This window comes from Orbicella faveolata, unplaced genomic scaffold (genome assembly GCF_042242905.1).
Source record: "Orbicella faveolata isolate gen_17 unplaced genomic scaffold, um_ofav_v1 contig_2, whole genome shotgun sequence".
In the NCBI taxonomy this organism is placed as follows: Eukaryota; Metazoa; Cnidaria; class Anthozoa; order Scleractinia; family Merulinidae; genus Orbicella; species Orbicella faveolata.
In genome coordinates, this window is record NW_028301547.1 from 20,063,248 (window position 1) to 20,087,056 (window position 23,809).

General features: G+C 39.3%; 1 protein-coding gene across 2 annotated transcripts in view; it reads right to left on the reverse strand.

Moving 5' to 3' along the window:
* Positions 1 to 1,382: 1,382 nt before the first annotated feature.
* LOC110048546 (von Willebrand factor A domain-containing protein 3A-like) overlaps positions 1,383 to 23,809 on the reverse strand; it is a 32,664-nt gene continuing 10,237 nt past the window's right edge. The window contains exons 14-41 of one of the 2 annotated variants that reach the window (XM_020754307.2): positions 23,626 to 23,732; positions 20,259 to 20,336; positions 19,367 to 19,461; positions 18,693 to 18,812; positions 18,077 to 18,151; positions 16,990 to 17,084; positions 16,535 to 16,584; positions 15,288 to 15,483; positions 14,385 to 14,455; positions 14,129 to 14,179; positions 13,777 to 13,893; positions 13,249 to 13,299; positions 12,253 to 12,415; positions 11,764 to 11,862; positions 11,200 to 11,297; positions 10,590 to 10,708; positions 9,816 to 9,849; positions 9,357 to 9,465; positions 8,918 to 8,955; positions 7,625 to 7,731; positions 7,067 to 7,211; positions 6,462 to 6,518; positions 5,697 to 5,791; positions 4,898 to 4,945; positions 4,720 to 4,798; positions 4,401 to 4,498; positions 4,210 to 4,259; positions 1,383 to 2,437 (exon numbers count right to left, since the gene is read on the reverse strand). In XM_020754307.2, the coding sequence (XP_020609966.2) occupies positions 2,376 to 2,437; positions 4,210 to 4,259; positions 4,401 to 4,498; positions 4,720 to 4,798; positions 4,898 to 4,945; positions 5,697 to 5,791; positions 6,462 to 6,518; positions 7,067 to 7,211; positions 7,625 to 7,731; positions 8,918 to 8,955; positions 9,357 to 9,465; positions 9,816 to 9,849; positions 10,590 to 10,708; positions 11,200 to 11,297; positions 11,764 to 11,862; positions 12,253 to 12,415; positions 13,249 to 13,299; positions 13,777 to 13,893; positions 14,129 to 14,179; positions 14,385 to 14,455; positions 15,288 to 15,483; positions 16,535 to 16,584; positions 16,990 to 17,084; positions 18,077 to 18,151; positions 18,693 to 18,812; positions 19,367 to 19,461; positions 20,259 to 20,336; positions 23,626 to 23,732 (2,507 nt within the window). In that variant the 3' untranslated portion in view covers positions 1,383 to 2,375. The remainder of the gene's footprint in view (positions 2,438 to 4,209; positions 4,260 to 4,400; positions 4,499 to 4,719; positions 4,799 to 4,897; positions 4,946 to 5,696; positions 5,792 to 6,461; positions 6,519 to 7,066; positions 7,212 to 7,624; positions 7,732 to 8,917; positions 8,956 to 9,356; positions 9,466 to 9,815; positions 9,850 to 10,589; positions 10,709 to 11,199; positions 11,298 to 11,763; positions 11,863 to 12,252; positions 12,416 to 13,248; positions 13,300 to 13,776; positions 13,894 to 14,128; positions 14,180 to 14,384; positions 14,456 to 15,287; positions 15,484 to 16,534; positions 16,585 to 16,989; positions 17,085 to 18,076; positions 18,152 to 18,692; positions 18,813 to 19,366; positions 19,462 to 20,258; positions 20,337 to 23,625; positions 23,733 to 23,809) is intronic. The other variant, XM_020754308.2, reaches the window with a different exon arrangement.

Below are 23,809 nucleotides of genomic sequence, written 5' to 3' on the forward strand. Positions count from 1 at the left end.
TTCAAATACAATTAAACCTTTTTTTACAGTTCGTAGATGCCAATCTCTCCAGCTCATTTTTAAAATGAATTTGTTAGCCTTCATTTCAACATTCAAAGATAAAAAGCTGATTAATCATTACAGTTTATTGTCCCGCGACCCATTCATCCTCATGCCACCGTAAGGCCAATACACTATCAAGAAACGTGGCCGAAACACAAGGTTTTCTAAGTCGTTAAAAAGGCACAGTCTTAACGAAAAATCCTTGTTTTAAATTTAGCTATATTAAGTGGTGTTTCGTCTTTGATGGGAAATGCAAGATGTGACCACGTGACATTGTCAGTCCTTGCGTAGCTATTGCCAGTCCCAGGAGTAGAGAGTCGTTCTTGCTGTGAAACTGCAAGAAAGAGAAAAAGAAACCATGTTTTCTTTGCATGGAAGGAACTCACCTGGAACCCAAGGAGGGTTGCAAATAGCGGAACGGACGGAGAACGTGCGATGACGGTTTGTTCTAAGCCAGAGTAAAAACGTTGAAAAAAATCAGACTTTTGATTAGCCTTACATCTTTATAAAATTTGTTTATTAATTCCATTGTTGCATCTTATCTTTACAAGACTCCTGTTTATTTTGCTCTCGTTTGCACAAGGTGGGGGGAATTTTCAAAGGGAACTAATCAATACTCCATGGGGGGACGCACATGGTACAGAAGTGTAGTAGCTCTCGTAAGCTGCAATTGTTTTGGCGCTAGGGGCATTATTTTGTTTCATTGTTCCCTTTGAAGGGTATCGAGCCATTCATGTGACAGCTGTTACATGACCCATAGGGTAACATACACTAGAACGGACAGAGGCGCAAGAGAACGGTATAACGCACAACTAAATAGGCAAGAGGGAGCAGAAGTTGTAACGAAGAACAAACACTGGGGGAATTAACAGACAACTTTAATATGCACGGGTAACACTAACAGGGAAACCACGGTTAAACCAACAGGGGGAGCGAAGAAATGCACCCGTCAGGAATTATAAGGGAATATAAACAGTTGTGTAAAGTGGAACTGCTTTAAAGTAAGAGAATGATATATGCATAAGGGGACGCACAGGAAACGCACGATGTACACAACGAGCCAACGCACGAGGAATAAACGAATAAATGGGCAACGCGCTCCATCCTCTGGGCAAAAGCACGGAGTTTGTTCCCTTTAAAATCCAGTAAATATTTTCGTCGCGTAAATACTGTCAGCCCCACTCCAGGCTATCACTCTTTTTGAAAGTGAGCTGATTATGCATCAACAGCAAGAAAACATGTCAGTGCATAATTTATTTATTATTGTACCCAGATTATCCTTTCAGGTTTTCAGAAAACTTGGGGGGATATAGATTTGTAAGCGAATCACAAGACATCACTTTTACCATGTAAACTCTGATATTTTATTGATCACTTTTTCTCTGCAGCTCTTCCGCTTAGACAACTAAACGACCTGAACAGCAATGAGTTAGAGCACGTACGTACAATTCACTTAAAAGTCATTAAATTATTACAGTTCTAAGCTTTCAAGTTTATTTCATATCCCTTCTAAAAGCATTGCTTTTACTAGGGTAGGAGATTGTAATGAACAAGATAAGAGTGATTCTGTAGCAACTATATTACAAACCTATAAAACAAATCTTTGTACAAACTGAAGATTTTCAATTCATCTTCGTCTTGGTATTCTACACTATATCAAACATCAGACTTCAACAAATCAAACCATAGCCATCTGCAGTAATTTCTATTAAATAAATATTTATTATTGTCTACACATTTGAATTATGACAGACTATAAGTGTTTACCTCCATAATACTGTTCTACAATCCTGAAATCCAAATCTCTAGAGTGAACGAAATAACTTGTCACCATGTATACAGCGAAATATAAAAGGACACAGTTTTCATCTATAAATCAATCGCGGGGAACAAGTAATTTCTTGTCGAAAAACTGTTTCCGAAAACCGTCGGAGATTGGGATCAGCGTAGGACGTTGCCTAGCAACGAGATAACGTGATAACGCTCGATCTACTCAATGATTGTTCGTGTAGTTTCGGGACTGATTTACGCGAATCGGAATTTCTTCGGGCGACAAGACTGAAGCAACATCGTTGATGACAACCCAGGACACAAGAATATCACCCACACTATTAGAAAATAGAAGTTTCATGTAAGGCACATCAGAAAACAGAGCACCAAAACACGTGAATGGTACAAAGCCTGAGGAGTTCAGAGATCAATTACTGAGCTCAGTCAATTCTTGAAGACGAAACGTACTCGTTAGTTTTCACTTGACATAATATTATCACTACGTACACATGTCGAATGCATGACGCATCTCTTTTAACCACTATTGACTGACAGTGGCACTACTATCTTGTGGCAACTTCCACTTGTGATCTAGAATTCCTTGGTTGTGGTGGCAGTGATTGCCCTACAAAGATAAAGGAAAAATCTTTACGTTATTCAACAACGAATTTACCGCCCTCTCTTCCTGCCAGCAAGGACAAGAAGGAAAACAACTGAGTAGAATTTATTATCGCTCAAGGAGAGACGCCTGAGATTCCATGCTGATCACTTGTCAACAGGTCATTTACCTCGTGCCTCTGTTTCAAAACGAGTCCTAGTACAAACCTTTCATGTGAAAATGAGTTTAATTTGGATGAAAATGAACCTGTAGGTGGAACACATTTCCATATGAATGGTGTCCCACGAAGACTCGTTTTGACACAGAGCCAAACGGCAACTCAGAAATGGCCTATTAAGGGCCCATTAACCGATTCGTGCGCGCGCTCGCGCGCGTTGCTAAGGAGGTGAAATTTTACTTCCGGTCACTTACGTCAGCCTGAGCACGGAAAATAAAAACAACTCAAAAACTTGCAAATTCGTATACATTTTAGATGTTTTTCTTTGTGTTTCGCAAAATGCAAAGTAAAAGTACAGGCAAAGACAAATAAGAGAAAGACAAAAAAACAAGAGCAATAGAAAGAGAAAAACTAACTCCATGTGGTTTTGTTTGATCTTACCGAAGTGCGCTGATAGTGTAAGTTGTGCACGCGCTGATAGGATAACTTCCAATAGATATCGGATGCACTTCCGGTTTCTTTAAATGCTAGAGGAAACGCGGTTTTTCATTAAATCCAGCCTTTCTCGACGAATTTCGATTACAGCCAACGTTGGAAACATAGCTATGAATTCCTTTTTCGAAATCATTCTTTTTTCAGAAAATAACGAATTTTTCAATATTTTGAAATGCTCTCAAAATCTGACCTTTTAAAAATGAAACAAAATCGATGCGTAGCGTAATAAGGATTTAAATTCAAATATTAAATCAATGAAAAAAATCCCGATAAAGTAATTTGCCTAGGAGCCTTTGCGTTTTTTCTGTATTAGTCACATGACCATGGGCGTGGCCTGATGACGTCATCACTATTGTTACTGATCATGAAAAAGTTGAAACACATGAAATACCTCTGAACTAACTAAAAATGATGAGGTCATATGAGACTAAATTTTCCTTAGCAACGACTCGAAAAGATCGGTTAATGGGCCCTTAAGAGATCAGTGAAGGACCTGATGCTTCACTGCTTGAACCAATTAGAGACACTATAAGTAGATGAAACTCTTAGGTTCTAAGTTCATATACATCTCTCTCGCGGCTTCCGAAAGTGAGGCGATATCTGTTTTATGAAGGAATTTTAAAAGTCCGAGTAAAGAGAGTTACGTTAACTTCCCAAACTCATTATTATTTCATCAAGTTTAAGCAAAGGAATATCATGACCGTGACAGTGTTTGGATATCTGATCTTAATTGCATAGATTCCTACGATTTTATTTCTCCATTTTCTTCTCAGTTCTAGTTTCGATTGACAAAATATATCGAATACTCAAGACAGTGTTTGACAACATTTCCAAACACCTCAAAGTTCGTCAAAAATACTCCGCTACGCGTCGTATTTTCAACTTTCTTCTCGGTGTTTGGAAATGTGGTCAAACACGGTCTTTTGTGTTTGATATACATACATACATACATACTTTATTTGCAACTCCCCAAAGGGGCTTTTCAGTTACAAAAGGAATAAAAAAGATAAAAATACGTCAATTAAAATGAATAAACAAAATGGGAAAGGAGTCTAAAATTAATTACAGTATTAAAGATTTAAAAATTTACAAAGTTTAAAATTGAATATTAATTAATATTACTTACCATTTAACTTTTCAGATTTTCCTTGCCTCGTGTTTTCAGGAAACAACGCCCTGTCAAAAAAAGTACATCAGAAAAGCGTCAACAAACGTACAATGCAAAAGTCTGGGTTGATAACATCAAACCTGCAGGGAAGAAATCCCCCACAAAACGATATCTTATACAAGATTCTAATAACGGTAACGCTTGGTTACCTGTATGACCTGGACTGCAAAAGGAACTTCCTGCACAGAGCTATTTCACTTGCTAGTCTACGGAGGTCATCTCCTTCAAAGACAGGCATGCTGAGTGGCTGAATGAACAAATATATCGACGTATATTAGAAATATCATAAAAAAAATACCATCACCAATGATAGTGACTTATTCACACGAGAATTTGATTCAGGCAATGTATAATTCTCCTTAAATTCCCAAAGATCTTCGTGTCAGCTACAAAAGGAGAACTTACAGCGGGTACGCTAAATTTTTCAGCCGTTGGTGATAAGATATCTACATTAGTAGGTTAATATACCTCGTCTTCCCGAAAGCCTTCAGTGAGGAGTCTGTGAGTGAACACGTGACCATCCGGATCACCTTGGCAGCGGTGATACCTGCAACAAAAATAATAAGAAACATGTCAGACCAGTTATTGGAGAATGTAGTAAGAGTCTTGAGAGCAAAATTTACAGGAAAGCGTCATCTATTCTTACCTTCCGCCTGTCTGAGAAGCCAGCAGTTGTAGAAACTTGTTGGCCACACTGAATAAGAGAATAAGTAAGAACGTGAATAGGTACAGGAGAGACAAAGTATCTTACTACATGTCAACGGGAAAGCGCCATACACAAAGAACGGTTTTGACCTAAGTGTCGACAGTAATTCGCATTAGGTTTAGTTTTGCACGACTACGCTTAACGAATAGTTTAAAAAACACGTGACACTGTCTCAACCAATCAGAAGTAAAACCAAAACCAATCGTGATTGGCTCGCACTCGTTTTCCCGCGCTTTACGCCAGCTGCATAGTTGATGGGTTTACTGTACTGTCCGTATCCTTCGTGGTTGACCAGACTCATAACTGATTCTTGTTTTACCACAGTTGATAAAAGCGACTCGTACTGAGTATTTAGACATTTATACTTGTAGTTGATGTTAGAAGATAGTTTTCAGTGTTGCAACACTATAAGCTGCTTTGGTTTGATGTGGTTCACGTTTTTTAAGCTGTCTAATCATTGCTCCAACCAGTCAGACAGCAAACATGAAAATGCTAGTTTACTTGTTTCCATCAATCAAGAGAAAGAGCAAAACGTGGTCTTATTTACTCATTTCTTTATTTCCATTTGTTGTCATTGGCCCAGATGTAATTACGTTAGTAATGGTTTTCAAAGGCAGTCATCTGTACAACGGGAGCCGTCTGTCCTTAGCTTTAATACAATGCAAGTCAGCTAATTGAAATTGTTAAGGAGAGATGAAGAGGAATGGAAAGGGTGACCTGTATAACCAAAAATCCTCACCTGTCGTCACAATTGAACGAAATGCAGTGAACACGAACGTTTCTTCCCGAGTTTAACTTCGCTACCTCCCGTAGCACCATAGTCGTACTGTTATCCTACCACAGAATTAAAAATGTTTATTACATTCAAATTTCTCTCTCAGTGTCGTATTGGAATAAGGCGAGAGTCTGCTGAATACAGTGAGGTACTGACGAAATTCTGTACACTGCCTCAACGTAGTCACCGATAGTATCAGACTAACAGTGAAAAGTGAATATCAGAAACATATAAAATAAAAACATGAAAGATAATCACATTTATGAACGCAACTTACGCAGTTGTGAAGTAACGCCCTAAGAGAACATTTCAGGCGTGAAGGGGATTCAAACCCATGACCTCTACAATACTGATGCAGTGCTTTATCTACTATCAAGCCAACTGGGAGCTGGTCACGTTGTGAGTTTGTAGTATACCCGTAGATGGCGAAGATGCAAGTGAGTATATGAAACATATATTTGAAGTGCGGGAGAAAGCTATACAACTTGAGAAATCAACACAGTTATGAACTCCACCTGAGCAGTTTAGGCAGGCTTCGCGTTGTATGTTTAAACAAGAGAAAAGAAAATGGTGTGCACTAAGAGTCATTTTTTCAGGGTTAGTCGAGTGGGAAAACATGCGAAAACCATCTCGAACGAAACGCAACGGGCGGCGGCCACAAAACATTTGCCGCAGCTCTTTAATTATTTCAGGACATTCTGGAGTACATCATTGATCTGTTGAACTAACCGGCTTTCCATCAGTGAGGAGATATATCCCTTGCACTTCTGAATCCTCAAATGCCAGCTGAAAGAACAAGATTAGAACATCTTAAATCAAGCTTAGAATTATAGACGACAACCAATTGTTCACGTCCAACAGGCTCACCACTAGCAAAAGAGTGCATTTCTTCCTTTAACCCAAAATGAGAGTCTGCACATCAGGATACGTCATGTTGCTTAGCAACATTCTTATCAAAAATCGCGGGCTCAATAATTGTCATAGTCAAGATTACGACCGTAATAGTTTGTTTCACTTCAACAGAGAAAGAAGAAACTTGATTAACAAACTTATACTGACTTAGCCTTGAACAGAGTACTTGAAGCGCAGCTTCTCCTATAATGGCGCCGCTTTATGGAATTCTCTGCCTCAGGATCTTACAGAAAGTAATTCTCCGGGGGTTTCAATAAAGATCATCAAAGCCCAGGTTTCCTTTTTAGGCTCTCACACGACAATCATGTAAAACAGTCGATCTCTGCACGTTCTATTACAGTGAGTATATTTTTTATATTTTATATTAGTTTGTAACTGACCATTTTCCGAGTACAAAGGAAATAAAAAAAACTAAAGTATACCTGAAGGGCACTTAATGTACTCGTGCTTCCATTGGCCTCAAAATCTGAAACCCATTCAACTGCATCTTGACAGCTGTCATCTGATGTCGACGTTAAGCTTGGTTTCCATGAAACCACCTCCGATGCAAAGCGGATGAGATTGAACCTGTAGGTGAACGTGAAAGACTGGGTCAAATAACTGACTTCCATGTGATTGAGACAAAGCAAAAGTATGGTAAAAAAACAAAACTAGGTTGATGTTACTTCTTCTACGCTCCCCCTCCTCCTCCCCCCTCCCCCCCTCCTCCTCCCCCCTCCCCCCCCCCCAACTACTAGCAAAAAACTATCGCCCTTTGGTTTCTGTTTGAGTCAGTACGCTAAATAGGTCATTTCCGAGTTACCTTGTGCCCCTGTTTCAAAATGCGTCCTCTTGCTAAACCTTACATATGAAAATGAGTTTGATTTGCAAGAAAATGAAAAAGTAGGGGAACCACATTTTTATATAAATGGTTCTGCACGAAGACTCGTTTTGACACAGAGGCAAAAGGCAACTCAGAAATGGCATATTCGTTAACTTACTTAGTAGCCTGGTGTCTGATTTGGTCCCAGACAAGCGCGGCCAGTTCTCGTTTGAGTTCATCCATACTGCTGACCATTGAGCCTGATGTGTCGATCAAGACCACCACCTAACATAGGAGAATAGGAGGGACATTTTTTGCAACCTGCAAAATGGCTTTCACATCTTAGGGAAGCTGACAATCATTGTTTACTAAGCTACAATCATGGACAAAAGTCTTGGGACAAATTTGCACATTTGGCGCTTTTACGCACACGCCAGACGCGAATACAACTTCACCTGCCTAACCTCGCCCCCCACCCCCCATACAATGTTGAAAACTAGTGTTGGGTGGGGAGGGGGGACAGCAACGCGTTTTTAAAGGATATAGCAGCGATTTTTTCAAACTTCAGTTCTAAAACAGTAAATAAGTAAGACACGGATAATTCGTTACATTACATAAGTGTCCCAAGGACTTTTGTCCACGATTGTAGATTAGTATCATCCAACTAGTGGACTAATGCAAATCCTGCATTTTAATTGACTCCGCTACTAGAGGACTATTAGTAATAGTCCTCGAGTAGCGAAATTTACTCCCAAATAAATATTTCTTCAACTTGCATTTGCTAACTTTATCATTGCCTTTTCTGTCCGACTAGTTGGGTGATACTAAAACAATTAGACCCTTCGCCCTCAAGGGCCACGGGGCAATAGCCCATTCGGCTTCGCCTCATGGGCTATTAACCCGTAGCCCTTGCGGGATACGGGTCTAATTGTTAAATAACACCAAAGAGGAACAACGAAGGTAGCAGACTGAGACGGATTTCTTCAATAAATTCGGCACGGGAAACTATAACATGTCGCTGCACTATTCCTCGTTAGTATCAAGATCAAAATATTAATTCTGCTAACTCAATTTCATAATACGTTTCTTTTAATGTCAGTTTTGAGAATTTGGTAGTGCATCAAGAGCAAACTGTGAGGTAAAATAGTGGAGGAGTGCACTCCCAGCCCCTCCCCGATTTGCTTTCCCACATAACCAAACACCTCGATGATCAATCAATCATTTCCTTGTTTCCCTTTACCTTTTTACGGCTCTCGAGTAGCTACAGGAAGCAGACATTACTGGGTCACCAATTAAACTTAATTGACCATGGAACAAGGGAATCAGTATAAAGAAATACCATGTCAACGCCGTGTAAGTAGGTAGTGTAAGTGTAAGTAAGTAGAGTAGGGATGAAATTCGCTGCCTTGTCCGTCTATAGGCCGTTTTTTCCAAGAAGCAAATTCGTTCGTTTATTCAGCTGAGCACTCACATTTTTCTCGACTATCGTGCCAAATACTCGTCTGCTACCTAATAAAAGAAAACAAAGATAACGAGTAGAATTAGATGCAAGAACATAACCACTAAGAAAAAATAGGGGTGGGGGGGATAGAATTGTCCTTCATGCTACAGACAATGGCATTAGATTTCAGGGCTAACGAAAAGTCAGGCTTTTCCAAATCTTTACGGTTTCTTTACCATACAACGAAGTGGGTTTGTCACACTCCATAATTAATATATCAAATGACCAATCCAAGAACTTCAGGGGAACGGGACACTAGCTTAGGCACTACTGAGGAGCCCTGGGATCGTTAAAGGCAACCACTTGAGTTGTGATCGGTTAATGACTTTCAAGGCAACCATTAATCAATTAAAGTCAAGTCAGTAACTCAAACGATGAATGGATGAGAAAGAAAGCCAGTCATTCTTACCACTCAACAGCCACTGCAGTCTTTTCACGTATCTTCGTAGCACCTTCTCCACTTGTTCCTCGTAATCTTCTAATTCATGTGGCAGCAAATGAAGATGTTTCACAACTCCCTGAAATGATCGTATCACCAGTTAACTCCTGACTTACTACCGTAAAATTACATCGCCATAAGCTCATTAGGCTGGTAAGAACAAATCCCTTCTACTTAGGTGGAATCCTCTCCATACATTCAAACCCCACGCTCCATGCAACTCTCTCCGCCCTCAATTATCTCTTAAGAGCGCTAATTTACTCACCCTGTTTAGCTATAGGTAACAGCGCAACATTAAGTCATGTACTTCTAAATTCTCAAATATGTGATGCCCTTGCAAAGTTGAGCGAAAACAAAAACACTTGACAAAAGGTAGTGAAACGATGAAAGTTCAGTGTCAATAACGAAAAATACAACTTTAGAACTTACCTTTACTTCTACACTTGGAAAAATGTTGCAGTACCTGAAACAGACGAGCATAACAAAATGAAGACTAGTAATATTGAACTCAACAGTAGTAACGTGCAACACAACAGAAGAGACCTTTAGATCTGAGGACCGTTCGATGATGACTTCGGGATTTGCCGCGTGCGCATACTGAGCATGCGCACTAGCTATTACGTCGTAGGTCGCACAAGCTATCAGCCTGATGCCGACTGCGCGTCGACGAGAAGATTTCTTGAAAAAGCCGTCTTCCCAACGATGAGATTGCAAAGGTGAGTTACACACGATCTTTGATCTTTTTTATGTAAAGTAAAAACAGTCTGACGCAGAAGCGACGTTGGGCGTCCGGTTTAAACCGTTGATACCTAAACCCCCATATCAAATTAAAGCTTATAGAGCTGGCTAACAAATGATACTCAAGAATTTTGAAATAAAAATGAATTGACGAATTTTTCACGGCTTCTAAATGCGAGCGTCCGAATCACCTTTTGAAAGCTGCAAGTCAAAGCGAGTTTTGTTTTTTGCTAATTCAATATCTATTCCTCGGTTTCCGGACCCAAAGCACTAAAAAAACTTGTTTGCGTTTTGCCATATTCAATTTCAGAGACATTACAGAACGTTTTACTGCACTCCTTTGATTCCACATTCTAATAATAGTAATAATAATAATAATAATAATAATAATAATAATAATAATAATAATAATAATAATAATAATAATAATAAAACACTTCCTACTGTCATTCTGGATTTGTTTACCTTGCTGGTACTGCCTGTCCGAGAGATGATACTTTGCCTTTAGCGTGCGAACATTCTGCAGATCCCACAATGTTATTGAGGTCTAAATTCACTTTTGAAAGACTGTAGTGACGCATCCACTGCAACATAAAACGAAATTGCAACAAAGCAAGTCATGAACTATGTAGATAAACTTACAACTGAACGCATGACCATGACGATCAAGGATGCTAGGACCGAAGCTCTTAGGGTTAGCTGACACCTTCCTCGGCCTACCCCGCATCTTGATTTGTTTTGTTGTCTCGCATTTGACGGGACAAAAAAAAGAAGGGCTATTTGCAGTCACACGTGGCCACACGTATGCTAGAAAATTCTGTTCTTCAATATTGAAACAGTACAAATACCAGAGTTCACGAAAACTGTCATGGATCGTAGAATGCTTTTATGAAAACAAAACGTTGAGAAACTCTTTTAAGAGATGTGCCACAAAAAAAAAAAAAAAAAATAGCGAAAATAGTAAAAAAGTAAAAATTCTTTTGAATTATCAACTCAAAAACGAGGTTAGCTGGGCTAATTTTAAGACTTACAAAAGAAGTAGGGTCTATTATAGCAAACAAAAGCTAATTGTTACCTCTCTGGTGGTAACGCTCTCCTCTTTGTCAGGAATAAACGGATGCTTGATTGGTCTTCTTGATTTCTTTTTCGATGGATACTGACTGTAAACTGCACCTGTACAAAAAACAAACACATTGTCATAATGTATATATGAAATAAATCATCTGCTATGGACTCGTCAGACACACAGTAGAGATATGACAAATATCAAACTGCAACAGTCCAGCGGAATGCTACCCAAACTCATCTACGAAGTCACTGGGAGCCTCAGATTTTTCTGCTCGACATTCTTAAAACAGCTTCAAAACTGAGCGAAGTATCGTTTTCAATTGCAACAAAAAGGACACTGAAACGTCTGCTGCAACCTTCCGCCGCAACTGCTGTAGCAGGGCATGCATTTCCCTCAGGGGCTTTGTCAGCCACGAGCATGCCTACAGCAGATGTGGTCCACCCCATTGTTAAAACTTCGTTCGTGAAGCCAAGCCGAGAGAGACACAGTAGATTAAATAGATCATATCAATACAAACTTTCAGTTTGTTGAGAACACAAATAATTACTTCAGTTTCAGCCTCAAACCAACCTGTTTCATTCTTCCACTCGGTATAGAAAACCTGCTGAACCGGTCTGACACCACCTGACGAAGGTCTTCTCTCCTTGACAACCGTTTTGGAAGGAGGAGCTGTGGACAGGTGAAAGGAAAAATCTTTTACCAAGTTAAACTTGATTTAACATTGTGAAGTGTACATAACCAACGAGTCAAGATTTTTACTGCACTTTGTAAAGAATGCTTGTGAGAAAGTGATACCCACCTAGCCCCACTTCTTATTTTAAACACCCGCCCCCAAGCGCGTTTGAGGCGAGGAAAACACCCATGCCATATAGGGTTGCCCCTCTCTAAAGTTAGCCGCAACTTCGCCAAACAATAAAAACCCGTATATCAACCTGCTCAGAAAATGCACATGAAAATGCACATGAAATTTCCCCTCTAAAACTGTTGTTCCTTATTTTCACGTTCTCCGAACGCTTCTAGGCAACTCGTGTATCTGTCCAGAGAGAAGGTTCAACTCACGTGCAGGTATAAGGGAGGTGGTACTATTTGATGAGGGTGGTTTCCATTGCAACGCCTTTAACGTTGATTCCTTGGTCTGAGAGGATGCACTGTGTGGCCTGGCCTTCTTACTACTTGTTGAGGAACTGGGCCGGCTAGAGCCTGCAGTCTGAGGGCGAACATTCTAGAAACAGAAATAGAAGACAGACAGACGATTAATCTTTTTGGACCATTAGGTGTGCGGTGCCTTCACTTTTCACGCACTCTCCATCGACAACCTGTATCTTTAATCCAATCTAATCAATCTGTCACAGATTTAAAGACGTGGTAATTGTGCTCTAATAGAAAGTCAATGAAAATGATACTGTAAGTTTTGTGATAAGAATTACAAACGGCGAATAAAAATGAAGTCTCATAGGAGCTGCGGATAGAATGTTAAGTGAACAAATGATTCTTACAGTAGTTTACAATGCAAGAAATTGCCTTCGAAGAAGGCTAAAATACCGCTACATTTTTTTCAGGCTTCTTCAATTGCAATTACTTGACTTGATGTGATAGTATTAGCCTTAAGGTATACATATATTTTACAGATGATCGAAAGGGCATTTAACACAAATGCTTTAAGATGACGCAAAAGTTAGTTGAATTTAGCATTACTAGTTAGTCTTCAAATGTTGATTCTTGTGGCGTGATTTCTACTGTTATCTAGTTTGTTTCGCATTGTATCAAAGTTTAGGTTTCCTTTCAAGTTAGTATTTTACGAAATTATTATTGAAATTCTTCTACTACAGTCACATATTTTGTTCAACACTACTAAGCTCTAAATGAAAGATCGGCGAACGTTTACAACAACACTTTACAGAAGATTTGTTAAGCCTAAAAAGTCAGTTTAACCATTAGCAGAAGCCAACAATGATTGTGACGGAATGGAACAAAGACCTCAGTGTTTTTAACACAAACAAGGTGAAAACAGAAGAAAGGGAAGATTTCTTTAAGTTTTAAAAATTTCGTTCTTACAGAATCTTCAGTTGCAGCTTTAATTGGAGGCAGAGCGCAGCCACCCTTTTTCTAAACAAATAAATACAAACAAACTAAATTGTTAAACGTTTAAAAATTAAATTTTAATAAAACTCAAAAAAAAAAAAAACTTGAATGTCTCAGTTCTTTTTTTACTATCTTCAGTATTCTTTATTGCTCGATGATATTACTCAAGTTTTTGTAGGTAGCAATTTACCGACGACTTTACCTAGAGCTAACTAATTGTTTAAAATTTACAACACTTAGTTGGAAAGCGGGTCACAATTTTACGTTTTGCTTTTATACTGTTAACAGAATATTTTCATACGCCAAGAGAAAAATAACACAAAACTGAGAGCCAACCTCAAACCCATGATTTTTCTTTTCGCCGGCTTCATTAAATCGGCAAATTTGGTCCATTTAAACTTTGGAATGGCTAATTATGACCAGCTTTAAATAATGACCTCGTATTCTTTTAATTTTTTTTCGTCACCAGGCTAAAGGATAGAAGCTTAAATAACTAAATACCATTCGGGCTTTAGTGAGTGCTGTATGTCTTGGTGGGGTCAGCGGTAATCGGGACTTGTTAGCAGACGGTGGCCTGGGTACCAGTTGTTGACTTTGACCATCAGTTGAGTCATTTATCTACATGTAGCAAGAAATGCAAACAGACAAAAACAATTAAGACAAACAACGATGATACTTTTTGCACCAGAAAAAGTATTGAGTGGATGCATCACTCTAAAATCACCAGCCAATCCATTCTGGGCATGAACCTAATTCAATCTGGCTGGATTCAAGCAGGGGTTTACATGTACAAGAGTATTCAGTCATCATAAAACAGGGGTATTAAATCCAAAACAAAGCTTGCTGCACATACCACTTGAGCCACTGGCTTTCTCTTCCTAACTGTTTCCAACAGAATGGCCGTCTGTAGCGAAATGCAAGTTATGAATATCAGTTACCATAGAGCGGTTTAACATTGAGGGTGATAAAACCAAACTAAAAGTAATTACTCTGACCAATCACCCCGTTCCCTTTGATAAACCCTGGATCCACCACTGATGTCACACAGTTATAATAATCACCAAAGCACGCAGTTAAGCTGCGTTAAACAGGACAAGAGAAAAACTTACTTTCTGAGAGTAATTGAAAGCTTTATCCATTTCATTTATGACAGCCCTCAGATCATCACTCTCTACTATGGCTGTAAACAAAAACAATTTACAAGTCAACAGTGTCTTAAAACCACTGCATCTCAAATAGCAAACCAAGGACACGGTCTGCAACAACTTATGATACGCTTGCAGTTCTACTTTTTCAAGGAAATCTTACTGTGTCCTCAATAATTCTTGACGAGCAAAGTTGGGTGGAAAACTGGCATGGAAGTTGATCAACGATAAGAACTTTCCATTTTTCCGGCTCTGCTCTTGTCAACTTACGTATTTGTTGTGAATTAAGATTTTTCAAAACATGGTCACCTAAGACAGCACAGCCTTCAAAGAGAAAAAAGATTTGAAAAAGAAATTTCTTAAAAAAGCAATTGCCAGCAGAATAAGGGGATTTTTGCTAAACTTTCAGTCGGGTAATAAATTGACCACGAGTCTCACGGGCTGTGCAATGGTGAAGTCTTTTGTCTGTGAATGCGACTGTGAATGCCATCTCCAGGGTGTCCGATCGAGTCCCAAGACTGCACCTAATACCTCATATCATGAGCCAATCAGAAGGTGACAGTTCGGAGAGGGACAAGTGCTACTTCAAGCAATTGTTTCTCAAAGAATTATGAAGTGTCAAAGTTTTGTCATCCAATCAAAGAATAACTCAGGTACTTGGGAGTAATCCGAAATTTGAGTAATCCGAAATTTGTCACGTCATCATAGCCGAGATCAGTTGGTTAACAACGTCCTAAGCAAACACTGTTGCTCATTCTGCTTCTGGAGATTAGAATTCGCCATCAACTTGTATTTGTTTCCAGAGTGGTGAGATTTTCTATAAAAATACAATTCTACAGATACATAAATGAGGATTATTAAATATACCTCCACTTCTATACCAGTGAAAGCGTCCATTAACAGCACGAGCCATCTGTTTTAAGCATTCAGCTATCTGTCCTCGGTCGGCATATTTTCCTGGTATAGCTATCAAGCCATCCTCGTCATCAACTTCGTAGAAAATTGTGTGGACTGCCGTGTGGCTACCAGCCAACGCTTCACTTAGGAATCCACAGACTACTTCCTGTCAACGAAAATGAAAATAACAGGTATTGTAAATCAATCTGTAAATTGACAAGCATGGAACATAAGCTACAAAAAAATACTTTGAGATTCTAAACATCGGTAAATGCTTGAGATAGAAAAGTCATTGATAGCGATCAGATGAGAAAATCTTGAAAATTACTTAGATTTTCAGTGACGAAAAACGTAAACAATGTCACAAATACAATACGAAAAAAACTCGTAAGAACTGCGCCTGAAACCCTACTTCTCGTCAGAAACATAGCACAAGTACGAGCTATTGACTTAATGATGGCGGAAGCAAAGAGGGTTAAGATTTTGATAACTGAATAAACGAGTAATTGTTTTCTTTTTTTTTCCTTCAGTTTTTCTTTTGGTTTCCAAAAGAGATAGAAAACAATTCTCTCCGTGTTTGTATCGAGTTATAGAAAACAGGTGTGAAGTACTGAACGTCAGCTCTTGTTCCCATAGCATTTTCCGTTCTCCCAAACTTCCACCCGTGTTTCAATGATTCGAGATCAACACTGAAAATATTTCCTTTTTCTTATATTCCATTGTATAAATTTTCGTATAGTGTGATCGTCCGGGTGAGGGTAGTTCCGAAAAGAACTATTGTTGGTGACTGACGTTTCGACAACCTGAGCGGAAGTCATCTTCAGAGTCAAGTGAATAGTTTTTGTCAGTCGATGATGTTATAAGTCTGGTCCGTTGAACGTGATTGGTCAGTTTAGCCATGATGGTATTGGCTGAAAGACTCGTGTAAAGTTTGTCATCGGTCATTGGTGGGTTTCGATCCGTCTATTGTTAGTGAAAGTTTAGTCCGTCTATTGTTAGTCAAATTAAGTCGGTCTGTTGGAAGTCCGTTTGTCCGTTTCGTTTCCGTCATGGAGAAGTCGTTTGTAAGGCGACAAACAAACGACTTATCCATGACGGAACGTCAGTCACCAACAACAGTTCTTTTCAGAACTACCCTCACCCGGACGATCACACTATACGAACTACTGACACTCCTTGGTTCAAACCATTTACTATGATTGTATAAATTTTGTTACCTTTGGCTCATCGGGTACTCCACTTGTTATGACATAAATCCCTTCCACTTCTGCATGAAAGTAAATATGAGAGTAAAGTAAATAAGGTCAATACATGTAGCTAAGAATGCTTAAATAATAAAGCTTCACTCAGGCACTGTTGCAGACCGTCTGAGTTTGCCCTGGTTCCTGTAGCACGAGGCGACCAAGAGAATTATTACTTCCCCCCCCCCACCTCCCCCCCCCCCCACCTCCCACTGATTACCCCGACATTTTGTCAGATTTTCCTAACAGAACCTATTGCATTCTGGCACAGAGAGAGGCACAGAGTGTGAGAGTTAAGTATCTTGCCAGCCAGCCCTTTAACTCAGGTAAGTACTTGATGTAGAGTCCATTGAAAGGCCCCAACACAAACTAATGTACTTTGAAAATGACATGCCCTTAACCAGTTTTCAGCAAGGTTAGTTCTTACTTACCAATACCATGAGCCTTCTCCTCTTCATTTTCCACGGCTTTCCTAAACGCATCTAAAAAATTCCTACTTCCTGTACATCCTCTGCGAAGAAGCCACCTACAGATCAAGGGCATCAAACATCAGTTGAACCAAACCAATGTTAGGTGTCCCCAAATTGTAGGTTCTCTGCAGGGACAGTCGGCTAATAGATCACTTGCAAAAAATTTCCGACGATTTCAATTTCGGACGAAAAGAGTGTCCGAAAATAAGACCGTCCGAAATTTTTAAGCGTTGGAAATTTTAAGAGTCCGAAATATTTACAGTTTAGTAATAAACTTTAAGTAGCCCCAAAGCTCTTAGTTTCTTTCTTGGAAGGAACTCTAGCTGAGACACTGATTGAGATACGTAACGGCTTGATAGAATTTGCGCCATTTTCTCGTCGGCGTTTATGTAAAACCTTGAGGGAGCAGTTAAACTATCATTTACCAAAGCCGTTGTTTTAGCCTAATTCGTGTTTTTTACGCGTAAATATACGTTAGCTATGTTTACGCAGTGTCCAAAAGTTTTGTCCGAAATTTGTCCGAACTGAGTTAAAAAGTGCCCGAAAATGAAACGTCCGAAACAAAACATCCGAAATTTTAACGTCCGAAATTTTTTGCTAGTAATGTAGTTATGAAACAAAAACAATGTTGTTGTTGTTTACAGAAAGGATTTCGGTCTGCAGCAAGATAACGAACACGAGGCACTATGATTGACAGGGAAGGTAGAAAGCAATAGAAATCACACTTGTTACTAACTACACCAGAGTCAACCGACATTCGTCACGCTATATGTAACTACACTACATTTTTCTCCCGGCATTTGTTCCCTGACCAACTTTTATTATGTAGATTTTCTGCCTAACATCCTTTCAATCTACAAAAGATAACTGGTTAAATGGATAACTCTGCTGCTCGCCCGAAGCAGCAATACTTTAGACTTGTCTCCCCTCCTAAGTTGTTATAGTAGCTTGCAATCATAGTGTCTTTTTCGTAAAATTCGTGCCAAATCTACAGCTGCACTAGTCAATAATCTCAGACAAGATTGCAAACAACATGAGAAAAACGTACTTCCACGTAGCCTCAAGATACTCTGGAGAAGGTTCCACCATGACAGGACGAAACATCTCTGTAGCACCCCCAAAACTGCAAACACAATATATAATAAAATGTTACCAGTAAAGCTAAAATGCTGACCTTGATATACACGAGAAGAGAAACCAAATTTCAAAGACCTAGACCTTTGACCAAGGTCCGACGAGGTTATGGTCCCTCTGACATGTGGGAAATTTAAATTCCAGGTCATTTGAAAACTTTACTTCTTTGTCACAAATGTCCCCCAAAACAAGAAATAACATCTTAGAGAACACAGACTTTTAAATTTTAGATAAATTTTGAAAAGAACAGTAGATTTATACTAACACAATTAGATTATTCGCTCTCGATTTCTATGCGCGATAGTTGACTCGGGCTTGAAATCTCAAGCGAATAATCTAATTGTTAAATAGAAACACGATTTTTAACCAATCAGTGCGTACACCTTTTTAGCGCTATTTTCTAAATACCTATCACATACCAAAGAGACACAGAAGTGTTTGTTCCTTTTTAAAGAAATATAAAATTATACACAGTTTGCACTGAATGTAAGATATAACATTTACTTAATATGGTAACAGCAAACATTTACCAGATAAAGTTGTAGGAAGTCTTGTTAGCCATTTGCTGTTCAAGTAAAAGTCTGAGATCTTCTTGCAGTTTGGGAACAGCTGCTGACATGCATATTGACATGTCCAACAACACAATCACCCTAAGGCAGAGAAACACATCAAATTCTTAACAAGCCGACAGAGCTGTCTTTGCCAACTCAAGTTTGTGTGTGGAAGGATTTACAAGGACTTGCTCGAAAAGTAGGACTCTATCAGTAGGCCCCATCAAAATCATCACGAATCTGGTGCTGAAGACACTGTTGCATGTCTCCCACAAGAACTTACTGGGAGTAAGCTGAAGTCGGAGAATTCTTTTTGTGGTAACTCTAATATTGTTAAAAATAAAGTAAATTTCCTTCTGAACTTTAGACTTAGCAGTAAAAGACTGCAGCTATTAAAAATAGGACTGGCCAAAGTAATAATAGCTAGGGGACCAACCAAGGCAAAGTTGATGACCATTGTCTAACAAACTGAGCTACAGGGTCAAATGGGAGCTAGTTGTGGGTTATGGTGGCGATTTAAGGCAATGTATATGAGTAAAATAAGGAGCACTCCACAAGACTGGTGTAGCCTTCAAAAGTTAATTTCCTACAAGAAAGTTTGAATATTTCTTAGCTAAATGGAGTTACATGGTGTAAGAAGAGACTTAAGTCACCTCTTTTCCACAATTGTGCCAAATATCCGTCTACAGCCAATAGACAGCCAGTCAACACGTCGCTTGTACAAATGAACAGCAGATTCTAAGTGACGCTGTTAAAACAGGGTATAAAATTACACAAATTAGTAAGCATTTCTTTAAAAACGACTATAATATGGACCATTCAATATTTTGGAAAGGTGGTAGGAAGTCTAAAAGAGGTAGAGCAAAAAGAGTGGCAATTCATTTAGACATTTTACTAATTTACTTATTTTCACAAAAAAGGCTTGTAACATAGAAGGAACACTGCTGATTTCTGTATAAGCCAGCCAATGCAAAGTGGGGCAACGGGTTGAAATCCAAAAGGGCGCGAAGCAGGATTCTGTCAGCAACCATACCTTACATTTGAACCTAATGACCCTTCCGGCTGTCGTTTATCTGCAGTTCTTGCCGCCTGAACTGACTAGTGCGAGTTTAAAACCCCTATTGGAAGGGATGCTTACACTTCTAAAGACTTTCCCAGGATAACCTCTGCCAGAATTTAATTTTCCATTACCATTCTATACACTTGAGGGAGTGTATAGAATGGTAGAGTAACATGTCTCACTCAAGAGCTGAACATAATGGCTCGGACAGAGCTTGATAATACATGTAGATTGCTTGATCCAAAGTCCCTTGCATTAATTTAACCACAGGCCAGTGTGCCTTATATGGCTGGAATCAGCCACAACATTGCATAGTATAAGTGGAATTTCAGCCTTTCTCCTTCCCCTCACACATGCACACTGTTCTCTTACTAGGTCATGATAAAATTACGCTAGTCCCTGTCATATATCACTGTTGACCATTGTTAATCCTGAACCAAATAGAGCAATATGCTTGCAGACTTGTAAAGAGAATATGGACAGACCTGATAGTCAAAGAGTATTGTTGGATCTACATGGACATTCTTTACAGAACCGTCATGCCACTTGAACTGAGCCATACTCTGAAATGAAAACAAAGATATTAGGAACAGGCACCCGTAAGACTGCATTTATTTAACTCTTCATGGCCTTCTTTTCAACATCCTTTGCATTTTACCACAAAATACAACAATTACAGTGCATCAAAATACTTGTAAGAATGGGGTATTTGGTCCGTGGGTCATTCGTCCATTCAATTTTCGTTTAAAATCAAAAATTTAAAATTGATTTCAATTTTTGATTTTCATGATTTTTTTATCATAAAAAGTTGGAAAGTGCCAAATAGAAAATATTTGACTTTTTTTCTTTCGGTAGAACATTGAAGCAGAACTTATATTTTGAATTTAATCCTGTCAAATTTGAAGAGAATAAAACTGAGCGGCTATTTTGTTTCTCTGACAATGTTGCAGTCTGTGGCATGGCTTAGTTTTTCTGTTTTCGACGGAAGTCTAAAAATTGAAAATTGAAAATTGAAATCAATTTTCAGTTTTCGTTTTTCGGCCAAAACATTCCAAATCATTGACAGAACTGCCCCAGAGGGAAGGGGAGGAGTCTATTCACATGGTAAATTTTTGCCCCCAGGTCCCTCCCCACAGCCCCACTTCATTCCCTGGTTAAGTAAGTCGTTAAGTCTTTCGCGACGTTTGGGAACGTTTTGTAAATGCTGTGTCTTTTCGTCGCTCAGTTCTGTCCATTCGGCGAGCAGGGAGACCTTCGACGTCAGCCAAGAAGGAGAAAAGTCTTAGTTTTTGTAACTGGAGCGGCTGATGTGACCATTCGAGACTTCCTCGAGCTTTTCAAGCGCCATATTGTAAGATATTGATTGGACTGGACTGGACTGGACTGGATTGGATTTGTTAAAGGAGGGATTGGACTTGTAAAAGCGAAGACGCCATCTATAGTTTTAAGAATTCTCATGGAACTTGGAAGTGGGACGTTTGAGTCTGTTTTTTTGGCAGATTTCAAATTAATGGATGTGCAGTACAGTGTTGTTTTCGAGAAGTCGAGAACTGAGCTAAACTACCTACCTAATCCAAGCGACAGTAAAGTAACAAAGAAAAGTCGATTCTGGCATTGGGTTCATAAAGCCAATAAGACATCTTGTCCCTCAAGCGACCTTACATCTAAAATATCAAGCTCTGATAGAGCCACACTTCGACTCAGTTGAAACATTGTCTGGGGAAACTGTGGGATAACTTTACGAAATAAATTACAAAAACTACAAAACAGAGCAGCCCGTGTACTCAAACTATGACGAAGATGCTGGTCACCTGTTCAAACTTCTTGGGTGGAAAAATCTGGCACGCCAGCAGCAAATTCAAAGAGTATGATGGTTTATAAGTCTCTGCACGGGTTGAGAAACCGCATATAACCTAAGGGACTCTGAGAATAAACGCGATGTTCCATTGCCGCCCACAAACTATTATAAAAATAGTTTTAGCTATAATGGCGCCGTTCTTTCGAAAAGTCTTCCTTGTGACATCAGGAAAGCAGGGTCCCTGAGGCAGTTTGAACGCCTACTCAAAGCCGGAGATGTCTAAGGCACGGCATTCGGGGAAAGCAGCTTTTTTATTTAATTATTCCCAATATATTAGACATTCAGAATTAAGTATATCATGATTAGGTTTTTAAGCTGACGAATTTTTGAACCGTGTTTAAATAAAGATTAAATAATTAAATAAATAAAAAATTAATTACACCATCGGCATAGTCAAAGTCCTCTAGAAACGATGTAAACTTCCACCTCAAGCCTCGTCTTCTATCGATTGTGTGCCACATAACCAAGTCCATGATCAAGACAAAGATAAAGCCAGACATCACACACCCTTGCCGCACGCCGCTCTTCACTTCAAACCAGCTAGAATTCCTTCGGGCTCTGTAACAGAGCTTGAGCTCTGATGATATAGTGCCTTGAAAGCCCTGATGAAGAAGTCAGGGATGCCATACTGCCTCACAATGACCCAAAGTCTCTCTCTGATGATGCAGTCAAAGGTCTTCAAAAAGCCAACGAAGTTGGTAAAAGTCTGCATGCGAGCCAAGTGGCCCATCAGGCCGGAGTTTATCCTGGTTTCTCTAGCATGAAACGACTAGGAGTATTTCTACTCCCCCCTGGATGGGATGCTAGTCCATCGCAGGGTTACCCCCAGCATTAAGTTCGCCGGTACCCATTTATACACCTGGGTGGAGAGAGGCACTGTGAGAGTAAAGTGTCTTGCCCAAGAACACAACACAATGTCCCCAGCCAGGGCTCGAACCTGGACCGCTCGATCTGGAGACGAGCGCACTAACCATGAGGCCACCGCGAAGTTGATCTACATCGAATTCACTATTTTTACCGACAGTTTTATCCTCGACCTTAATCTTGTGTTATCTACTCACATCTGATTGGTTTATAAACAATGAAATTGGGTGGGATTTAGCTCAGCTCAACAAGTTTTGTTTGACAGAAATTGTAGAGTTTTAATTCGCCCCTGAATTTTGTTCTCTATTACGTTTTTTTCCAAATCCATGTGTTACAAATCCAGTTCAATCCAGTCAAATCTATATTTTACAATGTGGTGCTTGAAAAGCTCGAGGAAGTTTCCATGTGGTTACATCAGCCACTCTAGTTACGAAAACTAAGACTTTTTTTCCTTCTTGGCTCACGTCGAAGGTCTCGCTGCTCGCCGTAATGGACAGAACTGAGCGACAAAAAGGCACAAAATTTACAAAACGTTCCCAAACGTCGCGAAAGTCCATGAAGAGAGAGCGTGACTTCCAAGACTGCTTAATTAAACAGGTAAGGAAGCGAGGACTGTGGGAAGGGGGCTGGGGGCAAAAAAATTACCATGCTAATGGAGCCCTCCCCCTCCCTCTGGGGTAGCTCTGTCAATGATTTGGATTGTTTTGGTCGAAAAACAAAAATTGAAAATTGATTTCAATTTTCAATTTTCAATTTTTAGACTTCCGTCGAAAACAGAAAAACTAAGCCATGCAACAGACTGCAACATTGTCGGAGAAACAAAATAGCCGTTCAGTTCCATTTTTCTCTTCATTGTTGACAGGATTAAAGTCAAAATATAAGTTCTGTTTCAATGTTCTACCAAAAGGAAAAAAGTCAAATATTTTCAATTTGGCACTTTCTTATTTTTTACAATAAGAAATCATGAAAATCAAAATTTGAAATCAATTTTCAATTTTTGATTTTAGACGAAAATTGAATGGACGAATGACCCACGGACCGTATTCCTATTTCTCTTTTGGAGAATCCTTTATTTAGCAAAAAGGTAATCAGAGGGAATGGTTTCTGACCGTTTTTGTTAGCTTTCTTACCCTCTCATGAACCAGCGAGTGCACATTTCTGTTGATGGCAGAAATGTATCCATCAACATAGGAGAATGAATTCGGGGCTAACACTTGATAAAGGTTCAGTCCCTTTGCTGTAGAGAAAAAAAAGTAAAAAAAAAAAAGTTTAATCATAACTTAATTTTATACAGGATTCTGCCCTGGCCAAACA